Source organism: Chiloscyllium plagiosum, unplaced genomic scaffold (assembly GCF_037043375.1).
Source record: "Chiloscyllium plagiosum isolate Xiang-an unplaced genomic scaffold, Cpla_swu_hap1 HiC_scaffold_32, whole genome shotgun sequence".
Lineage (NCBI taxonomy): Eukaryota > Metazoa > Chordata > Chondrichthyes > Orectolobiformes > Hemiscylliidae > Chiloscyllium > Chiloscyllium plagiosum.
In genome coordinates, this window is record NW_028270170.1 from 21,360,110 (window position 1) to 21,371,521 (window position 11,412).

The window sequence follows — 11,412 nt, forward strand, 5'->3', positions numbered from 1 at the left end:
GTAGGGGTATGGGTGGGTTGCGCTTTGGCGGGTCGGTGTGGACTTGTTGGGCTGAAGGGCCTGTTTCCACACTATAATGTAATGTAATGTAATGACTTAGTTCCCCTGCAGTCTACTCTACCATTCCATTTGATCATAGCTGATCAATTACTCCATATTCCTGACAACCCAAACACCCTTTCACAACCTGGCTCATCAAAAATCTAAGCTCTGCCTTAGAAGTATTCAAATATTCTACGTTCATCACCTCTTGAAGGAGGGAATTACAAAGATTTGGAGACTTTGAAGGGAAAAAAAAACTTGTCTCTTAAATGGGGTGACCTCTTATGTTTGAAGATATGCTTGGTTCCACATTCTCCCACGCAACAGTAAATTCTTTTCCACATCTATCCTATCAAGACTGTCAGATCTTGTCTATTTCAACCTTCACCTTTGTCTCTGAACTCCAGCAGACACTAGCTTAGCCTGTCCAACATTTCTTCCTTAGATAACCCATCCATCCCAGCTATTAGTCTAGTAAATCTCAATTTCTTTCACTGCATTTGGATTCTTCCTAAAAGGGAACAATACGTTATGAATTACTCAAGGTGTTCTCATCAGTGCCCTGTCTGACTGAAGCCTCCCTATTGTTGCAATAGTTTCTTAGTATGAAAATAATACTAATAGTTTTAATACTAACATTTCAGGCATAGTCCCTTATCCATAATCCAGTTAAGATAGTTTCTTAAGGAAGTTCTGCTTTTAACATCAAGGAAATGACAGGGTACCAGTATGTCTTTACATTCAAATACATAGCAGGAACAATCTATTCAACACTACATGAAATGGATGCGAATTCTTAAGATTGTTCATGTTGAACACAAAGAAAATTGATTAGCAACCATGCTTTTGAAATGCTGTGTCTTGCGTCAGTTATAGTTTGCGAGGTAAACATGAATAGCAAATTATGGGACTTTTTTTTTTAAAAAAACAACCACCTGATGAAGGAGCAGCGCTCTGAAAGCTAGCACCTCCAATTAAACCTAGTGGTTGACAACCTGGTGTTGTGTGATTTTTAACTTTGCAAAAGCTTAACATGATTTCATTCCATTACTAAAAGGAAATTTACCATTTGTGAAAGCCTCCCAGATCATAAGAGTCTTTCTCACCCCATTACCATTGCATACATCCCTTGTCATGATGTAAACTCAATCTCAAATCTATACCATTTCAGACAAGTTATCTTCTGTACAACATACTGAAATAAAATCTTAGTATAATGCAAAGAATTTGATCTCATGACTGTCTGGTTCAATCCTGGCGAGTGAAGCAGGGCAACCACATCAGATTACAGGCAGTCCAATTTTGAGCAACTCACTTGCTGGCGAGGAGGAAAAACAAAACTAAATTTTTTTCCGAATTCCATTCAGAAGTTTTTTTTTTTAAAATAAGAAAAAAGATTTTAAACATGCAACAACACATGGACATTTCCAAACTCTTAACCATTGCTGCATCCCTTGATGTGGACCAATGAAGTTTTCCCACCCAATTTTTAAGCAAACTTGTTCTATTATGAACAGTTACAATCCATTCTAGACCAAGATCAGTTGTGAAGCTGGGCCATGTATATTCAGGATTCTTTAAGAACTTAAGTCTTTATGATTAAATACAGTTGGAAAGTCTCAGGTTATCCAAAATTATAAACCATGATATAAGCACCACTTTGCCAGGAATATGAAGTTTATTTGCGACTTTAGCAGTCAAGGTACAAGATACTCTTCTCTTTAAAGACATTCATTTTTATTCTTTAAATTGTATATATATATCCATTGAAAAGGTATATTTTACAAATTTAACCCCAACAATCTTGATTCTGGCTTCCAAGTATATTCTTGGGGAACTATTCAGGTTTTTTTTAAAAAAAGTGTTACCATCATTTTTAATTAACAGAATTTTAAACTAAAACTACATACTGTAATTTATTGGTCAATTTCTTTCATAAACCATTTTAGTATAATGAATAAGATGCAGAATATGGGATAATGGAAACACAGGAAGCAACTGTACAGAAAATCCCATTAAAAGCAAAAGTTGGTTGCAAACTAATCTGTTGGGAAATGCACACAACTATTTGGTTTTGCCTAACTAGTTGGGGTGACAAACCAATGGCGTGGTGGAACAATCCAAAACTATTCCAAACCATTAACTAAATTAATGTTTTAAAACAAGAATGAGGGCACAATTTTACATGACTGCCAAGAGGATCAACAGCCTACAATGCAGCAAACTGCAGAACAACCACTAACAGCCCCATTGTTAGAGGGCTCAGAAAAAAAGGTTTTCTCCAGAGCGGCGGCAGTGATGGATTTTGTACCATAGGCAATCATTTTGCAAAGTTTTAGTTAGCTGACAGCTAACTCAATATTAAGTTAAAATAAGGCAAGAGCACCCCCATTAAAACAGATAAACACAATGTTAAAAACATTGCACTGAAAACTGTACTTCTGATAGTTTTGGTTGCTTCAAGTTTATCAATAAGTGTTGCAGAAGAGATAAGATGGTTGGGGAATCACTTGTATAAAACACAAGTCAACTTTAATATCTCTGCGAAGGCAAAGGTTTAAAAATGTAGAGAAAAACAAAGTGCATCCCAATCCAAAATAATTAAGATTGTTTCAAATTTACAACGCAAGTTCAAAATGAAAAACAATGCCGAGGAAAAAAAAACCTAGACTCTGTACAGACTAAAAATATTTAGATTTATACACAGATATACATACAAGCAGAGCTCATAGTTCAATCAACACTTTCAGACAGTTTCTGCTCCTGTTTGTATAGTTCGTTCTCTTTCAGGAGCTGGAGGTTTTCTGCCCTCAGCCTCTCCATCTCCCGCTCCAGTTCTTTTAGTTTGTTGCTGCTCTCCAGCTCCCCTGCCCGGGCGATCACCGCCGCCTTGCCGCCGTCCAGGCGGCCCCTCAGCCGGTTGTTCTCGTCCTCCAGGCGGGACAGGCACTTCTCCAGCTCCAGGTACTCGCGGATCAGCTCCTGCTTGGTCATGTTCTGCAGGCTCTCGGCGTGGTACTTCTCGTAGGTCTCGGAGAAGTCCCTCTGCAGGAACTCGCCGCCGCCGTCGCCCCCCATGCCGTCGCTGCCGCTGTCCTGCTGCTCCTCCTCGTCCAGCAGCAGCAGCTCGTCCTCCTCGCTGGTCTCGTCAGACTTGACGGCCCGCCGGGGGGGGCCTCCAGCACCAGCACCCCCTCCTCCTCCAGCTCCCCCCGGGTTCAGGTCGGGCTCCTCCTGGTTGTGCTCCTCCATCAGGAACTGGGTGGTGTTGTAAGGGGCCACCGTGAAGCCCTTGGCGAACATCTCGGCGCGGGTCTTGGCCGCCCGCACGCTCTCCCTCTCGTCCAGCTTCTTCTTCTCCTCCCACGACAGCTTGAAGTAGGGCTTCCAGCGCCGCTTCTTCTTGGACGGCCGACGCCGGTGCCGCTTCTTGCCTCCGGCGAGAGCGCCTCCTCCCGTTCCGCCTCCGACCCCGCCTCCCGGAGCTGCGGGCTCTTTAGCCGCGGCGGCGTCGCTCGGCTTCGGCGGCGCTCGCCCTCTGCCGTCCCGACCCGCCCGGGCGACGCTCGGAGACGGAGGCGCCCGCCCGCCCTCCGCCTGACTCCGCTCCCCCAGCAAGTCTCCCGACCCCTCCGACATCATGAGCCCCTCCTGACCCACCGGGTCAAGCGTGAGATTTATTTTTCTCTTTTTGTTGCCCCCTTCCCCAAAATGGAGTCTCTGCTCCGAGACTCCGCTTCTGTGGCGAGCACGCAGGCCCAACACCCAAACAACACTGACTACTCAGCTTAACTGCTACTGCTCGCCCCCCGAGGCGGCCTTTATATAACGATCAGGGCGTCTCACTGCGCATGTCCCCTCCGCGCCGCTGCTCACGGGATTTGTAGTCCAGCGACTCCGCAGCCGCAACGCCGACCGCCTAACCATGAACTACAACACCCACAAACCACTGACGGCGGTTGGACGGGGAGAAAAACCGCCCGATGGACCCGTTGCTTCCGACAGCCTAAGGCCCGCCTTCACTCCATGTTTATTGGTTACTTCGCGCGGGGCGGGCATATCGCTTGGGCAACGCCGACGTTCGCTTGGTTTCTTTCTGCCGTCAATCATCAGCACATGCCCGGGACTGCTTCTCCAACGCTTCTGTGTTTGAACAGGAGGGAAATATCCCTGCGCTGGGTACTGAGGTGACTGTACCAGTTTTAATCCAGAGGGTGGATGAAATAAGGAGTAGAAGTGAAAATGTAATTTCATGTGTTAATGATATATTGTATTTGTATAAATGACTGTATTCAAATATATCACTAAGTTTTGCGGATTTTAACCGTTCATTTCTTTTCTATTATAAATTTTATTTTAAACATACTATGAAAGTACCCCTCACTGAAGAATAAATTGATCCAAACTGTCACGTACCAGCTGTGAATAGAGTGATGTGTTTGTTTGGGAGCTCCATGTTTTGGACGGTTACCCACCGAACGAAAGATTAGTTTGATTATTCTCCCTTTCCCCAAAAAACAAAGCTAAAAAGCGAAATTTGTTACATACCGGTCGCTGCATTAGCCTAGCGTTTCTGTCACGTCGGTTGTTGGACACTGATCACTTTGGGGTTGTGTGGGAGGAGTTGTTGTTGAGGGGCGAAGCGATCAGTTGGTCCTAGTGTCCGAATTAAAACAAAAATACTGCACAGAGATGGGCCGCAAAACAAAATGGTGGAGCTGAAGTCCTGAAACAAGCCTCACTTGAACCCAAAAGCTCTGTTCAAAACATGTTTTATTCTGCTCTGTGTGGGTTCCCGGTGTCGGAGCGCCTTTGACGGGCGACTGGATGAAGAGAGCGGCGGGGCTTCGCAGGCCTAGTGACAGCTCGGTCACGGAGTACTGTACAAGCTATGCATCCATAAAAAAACAGTCAACTATAGAACTCTTTCCAAATGACTGTTTAAACACAATTGCATTCAAAAGTAGAACTGCATTCGCTTTCCCTTGCACTTTCTTTGGCAATGTTCCAGTATTTGGCAAACGAAAGGGAGTTACTGGGATAATTTAATCTAGAGATCTAGATAATATATTCAGTTCAGAAACACGTTTGCGTCCTCTGCATGTGTTGACCAAGGAAAGCAGGTTTATTGTCAGCTCTCCATATAATGTTGTTCAAGTATTTCAAGTTCGCTTTCATCATCGGCGAAGCCTCAGTGTTTCCTGCCATTTTTGGGTCGCTGCTATGCAGTTCAAATGACATAGTTTACACCTTGTTGAGTACACTATTACGATGGTCAAGTACTTGGAATAGGAACGATTATTAAATTGAGAGGTCACAGTCGAAACTAGTGCCAACGTTCGTTAATCACAATTATCTTTAAAGGTCAACTTCTTAAAAGAAGTAATGATATTTCCTGTACTCAAGTGTTGCACACTGGAGATGTCTTCTGTCAGAAGCAGTTTAACTATGTAGAAAAATGGATAATTCTCCCACATACGTCAAAAAGCAATTAATTAGGTGTCATAAGATTGACTACAACATATTGGTAAGTGAATAAGTTAGCAATGAGTATCTGACAGGATGATACAATACCATGAATATAACTATATACTTTCTGTAGACTGCCAAGCAGTTGAAAATGTTTTTCAGGACTAATGTTTATGTGACATAGGAGAGTAAGGAGTCAGTTGACATTGCTCTTAATGTGAAAATGCCCAAATCCTAATGTATAACATGATTAAATCCCAGGAATGCATAATATAAACCCACAAATAGTCTAAGGAATGTTATCCTTTTAGTATAAACTTTTTTTTGTAATTGTGAGACATTACAATGTATCATCTTGTCTATTATGGCTAATAATACATACAGCAAGCTGAACACAGGTTTGCCTACGGTTTATGCCATGCCAAAATATTTTTGGTTCATGTAAATAATAATCTACAAGTGAGTTTTGAGAAGATTTGTAGCTCAAGTTGAGGTTCTGGATGTAGGTTTGCTTGCTGAGCTGGGAATGAACCTTCCAGCTCAGCAAGCAAGCCTACATCCAATAATCTAAAAATTGACACCCACAAATACAACTTCACATAGCAAACTAAATTATTGCATTCATATAGTAATATTTAAAAATTTGTTCTGTTCATTGCCCATCCTAGGCCATGAAACATTTTATAGAAGTGGAGTTTAATGTTTGGCCCACAATATGCATTTGTTCTCTTGGTATCTTATGCAATGACTCACAGTACGAGTACTAACTCACCCCAAATTAGACACAATTTTGTGTTTCAGACAACCTTAACATTTGTGGGTGGAGAGGACTTTATTAGATTATGCTGGATTTGCAGAGATCACAGATGAATGACCATGTGTAACTCACCCTACCATCCAGTTTCTGCAGCACCTGCTTTAAAAAAAGAGATGCTGAGAAGAAGCAAATACTTTTAAGATGAACAGATCCCGAATTATTAAATCACCACAAGTCCTGCAACTAAGGCCATATGCAATCCTAAGTGGAAAATAGTCTGTGAAAGAAAAAAAATACAGGACGATGCACTAATGAGATGAGTAGGAAAGACTAATTGGTGTTATGAGATTTTGACAGTTGCCAATGAAGAGTATCACAAAGACATAGACACCCTACCTTATGTGTTTAAATTCATGAAGAGGAATGTCATGAGTGACAGACTTGTAAAATTATGCCACAAGAGCATCAGTAAGAGATGGCCAGCTTTTGGATGCTTATGGAAAGGAATGTAGAATGTGTTATAGAATATTTGAAGTCCAGTTAACTTTGGGCACAAGCAAGTGGAACCAATCCATGCTACAATAATACTGGTCACAAACAATTTAATCAGGAAATAGCAGGTATGGGTAGTGGTAAGTTGAAACATTATTTTTCCAGCATTCAGATGTCTAGTACTGACAATGTAAAACACGATAATGGAAAATCTGATGGTTATATTAAAAAAATCCCAAAATTTCCTACATGCAAAAACCCAGTGTAAGCCCAAATCCTGGAGTATGAAAACTGTCATTCAGAGAACAAACAGAACCTGTGATACCCAGAAGCTTAATCACATATCTTCAGTTGTTGGATACAGCAGTTATTGAATCTTTTAGAGTATTTTACAGGAAACATTTGCAAATCTGGTCACCTGAAGGCCTAAAATAACTTCTCTGAAAGGAACAGACTGAGAAAAATCACCATAGCTGGAGTTTCTGAATAATACCCAGGACTTAAGAGGCTATATATCCAATAATCTTTTGTGGGTATTCATAATGATTGAATCATAGCAAAAAAAAATGAATAGGATTTTGATACTATTAAACACAATAAGTGAAATTACATGATAAGGAATTCTTAAATTGTTTTATTATTCAAACAGCGATGAAGGAATTTCTTTATTTGGCCCCTGAACAGCTTGTGCGCAGAATCCTGAACAGTTTACATAGAATCCTTACAGTGTGGAAACAGGCCATTTGGCCCAACAAGTCCACACCGACCCTCCGAAGAGTAACCCACACAGACCCATTCCCCTACCCTACTACTCTACATTTTACCTCTGACTAAAGCACCTAAATTACACACCCCTGAACACCATGGGCAATTTAGAAGAGCCAATTCACTTAACCTGCATATCTTTGGACTGTGGGAGGAAACCGAAGCACTCATAGGAAATCCATGCAGACACAGGGAGAATGTGCAAACTTCACACGGACAGTCGTCCAAGGTTGGATTCAATCCTAGGTCCTTGGTGCTGTGAGGCAGCAGTGCTAACCATTGAGCCACCATGCCACCCTTACACACTGCTGCTTTTTATCCATTTCAAGTCATAAAGTCATAGAGATGTACAGCACGGAAACAGACCTTTCGGTCCAAACCGTCCATGCCAACCAGATATCCCAACCCAAATTAGTCCCACCTGCTAGCACCCGGCCCATATCCCTCCAAACCCTTCCTATTCATATACCCATCCAAATGCCTTTTAAATGTTGCAATTGTACCAGCCTCCACCACTTCCTCTCCATACAAGTAACACCCTCTGCGTGAAAAAGTTGTCCCTCAGGTCTCTTTTATATCTTTCCCCTCTCACCCTAAACCTATGTTCTCTAGTTCTGGACTCCCTCACCCCATCTATTCCCCTCATAATTTTGTAAACCTCTATAAGGTCACCCCTCAGCCTCCGATGCTCCAGGGAAAACAGCCCCAGTCTATTCAGCCTCTCCCTATAACTCAAATCCTCCAACCCTGGCAACATCCTTGGAAATCTTTTCTGAACCCTTTCACGTTTCACAGCATCTTTCCAATAGAAAGGAAACCAGAATTGTACACAATATTCCAACAGTGGCCTAACCAATGTCCTGCTCAGCCACAACATGACCTTCCAACTCCAGTTCTCAATACTCTGATCAATAAAGGAAAGCATACCAAACACCTTCTTCACTATCCTATCTACGGGCAACTCTACTTTCAAGGTGCTATGAACCTGCACTCCATGATCTCTTTGTTCAGCAACACTCCCTAGGACTTTACCATTAGTCCTAAGATTTGCTTTCCCAAAATGCAGCACCTCGCATTTATCCGAATTAAACTCCCATCAGCCAATTCTCAGCCCATTAGCCCATCTGATCAAGATCCTGTTGTAATCTGCCTTCTTCGCTGTCCACTACATCTCCAATTTTGATGTCATCTGCAAGCTTACTAACTATACCTCTTATGTCTCACAGTTCTTATGGTGACAATATACCTACCTTGCAAGTTTATGCTATAAACTGTATTGTTTTAAAATAAAATATTACTTTATATGTTATGCAAAGGAATGTTTTTATGTACTATAATGGCTAATATCAGGTTAATTGATTATTGGTTGAATGAATAAATAAAGCTGAGGTTTTGTGAAGTATAAATGTGAGGGTGTTTATTGCAATTTTTATATCTGTTTTGTGATTATGCCCTCAATAACATGGAAATTGTAAATTAGTGGCCTTGATTGTAATGTTTATTTATCTGTATGTCATATTCAATTTTATGTTCTATCTTTTTTCTCCCACAAGTGTAATATTTATAGAAAGGAAGAGGGAAAGATGTTTGTTGGAGGTGTGTGACAAGATGGAGAGTAGGAGAGATAATATAATTTGTCATACTGGGAGAATAGTCCCTGTATGTGTAAACACTGGGGTGATATGGAGCATGGTGGCTTGAATCGGCAAAAGGTACATAGAAAAATGGTTGGGTCTATGTGTATTGGAAAGGGTGTTAGGTCTGAGTGTGGGGTTCTGGCTATGGGAATATTGGGAATGGTTTGTTAAGAACACGGAAGTGCTGGTGGGATAATCAGGGGTTTGTGAGCATGGTCTCAAGATATCAGGTGTTACATGGATAGTGAAAATATTAGTACCGTAATGGGGGTAGATGAGTGGTATTAATACTGGGAGAGAGCTCAAAGAACAAAGATAGAAAAGGTGAATGCTGTGGAATCTTGGGAGCATAATAATGGTGTATTGAAAGTTTGAAAGCTATTAGAAGCTTATGGTGGAGGTTGGGCATTTCAAGAAGAGCAGCATAGTTGTTAGATGACAGAAAAATAAATAGTACAGTCTGGGACAGTTAGTGGTTTTGCTCAAATGCTGGACAGAATGGTGTGATAGTGTGAGATGTCTGGGGAGGGAATTTTGCGTTCCAGGTGTAAATCTATTTAGTAGTGACTATGGTCTGGTACAATTTTGGAGGAGGGTGGGGTAAGGGTGTAAGGGATAAGGACCATCAACCTTCATTATTCCCCTTCCCAGAACTTTCTAAAAATGCTTTTTCCATGAGGTTGGGAAGCTATTTCAGTAGTTTAAAACATTTACAGCATTTATATTGCAAATTGCTCATTGTATCTCAGCAATTACAGTATAAATACCTTGAGGGATTTAAATAAAAATCAGTTCTTGCTTCTGTGCCAGTTGCATTGTGGCTGGTCATCTGCTTTTACCCACTGAGAAAAATATGATAGCCACATTTCATGCTTTATGTTTTTTTTTTAATTTATTCATTTTGTGGGATGTGGGTGTCGCTGGCTGGCCAACATTTATTGCCTGTCCGTAGTTGCCCTTGCGAAGGTGGTAGTGAGCTGTCTTCTTGAACTGCTGCAGTCCACCTGCTGAAGTTTCACCCACGATACCATTACGGAGGAAATTCCAGGATTTTGACCAAGCAACAGTGAAGGAACGGCAATATATTTCCAAGACAGGATGGTGAGTGATTGGGGGGGGCAGGCTGGGGGGGTTGGGGGGGGAAGATGGTACTTGAAGGTGGTGGTAATCCCATATATCTGCTGTATTTATCTTTCTAGATGAAAATGGTAATTGGCTTGGAAGGTACTGTCTGAGGATCTTTGCTAAATTTCTGCAGTGCATCTTGTAGATAGCACACACTGCTGCTACTGAGCATTAATGATGAAGGGAATGGATGTTTATGGATGTGGTACCAATCAAGCCAGCTGTTTTGTCCCTGGATGGTATCAAGCTTCTTGAGTGTTTGTGGGGCTGCACTCATCCAGGCAAATGAGTATTCTATCACACTCCTGATTTGAGCCTTGTAGATAATGGACAGGATTTGAGGAGTAAGGAGGTGAGTTACTTGCTGCACTATTCATAGCCTCTGATCTGCTCTTATAGCCACTGCCTTGATGTGGTGAGTCCAGTTGAGTTTTTGATCAATGATAACTCCCAGCATGTTGACAGTGGAGTATTCAGCAATAATAATATCACCGAATGTCAAGGGACGGTGGTTAGATTGTCTATTAGATTGATCATAGCCTGGTATTTGTGTGACGCAAAGCAACTTGCCACTTGTCATCCTGGATATTGTCCAGATCTTGTGGTATTTGGATACGGACTGCTTCAGTGTCTGAGGAGTTGTGAATGGTGCTGAACATTGTCCAGTCATCGGTGAACATCCCTACTTTTGACCTTATAATGGTGGGAAGGTCACTGATGAAGCAGCTGAAGATGGTTGGGCTTAGGACACTACCCTGAGGAACACCTACAGAGATGTCCTGGAGCTGAGGTGACTGACCTGCAACAATCACGACCATCTTCCTGTGTCAGATATGTCTCTAACCACCGGAGAGTTTGCCCCCGATACCCATTGATTCCAGTTTTGCTACACTTGATCAAATGCAGCCTTGATGTCAAGGGTTGCCACTCTCACTACACCTCTGAACTTCACATCTTTTGTCCAGGTTTGAACCAAGACTGAAATGAGATCAGGAGCTGAATGGCTCTGGCCAACACTGAGCAGGTTATTGCTGACTAGGTGCTGCTTGGTAGCACTGTTGTTGACACCTTCCATCAATTTACTGATGATTGACAGTAGATTGAGAGGGTGGTAATTGGCCAGGT

General features: G+C 42.0%; 1 protein-coding gene across 1 annotated transcript; it reads right to left on the minus strand.

Annotated features, from left to right (window-relative positions):
- Positions 1–1,701: 1,701 nt before the first annotated feature.
- On the minus strand, positions 1,702–3,838 carry LOC122539905 (protein HEXIM1-like). The gene has a single exon (XM_043675063.2). The coding sequence runs from the start codon at positions 3,682–3,684 to the stop codon at positions 2,776–2,778; it is 909 nt and encodes a 302-aa protein (XP_043530998.1). The 5' UTR covers positions 3,685–3,838; the 3' UTR covers positions 1,702–2,775.
- Positions 3,839–11,412: the final 7,574 nt, after the last annotated feature.

What these genes read in the sequence shown, in the direction of transcription:
- LOC122539905 (XM_043675063.2), bottom strand. Translation starts at nt 3,684, where the DNA reads ATGATGTCGGAGGGGTCGGGAGACTTGCTGGGGGAGCGGAGTCAGGCG.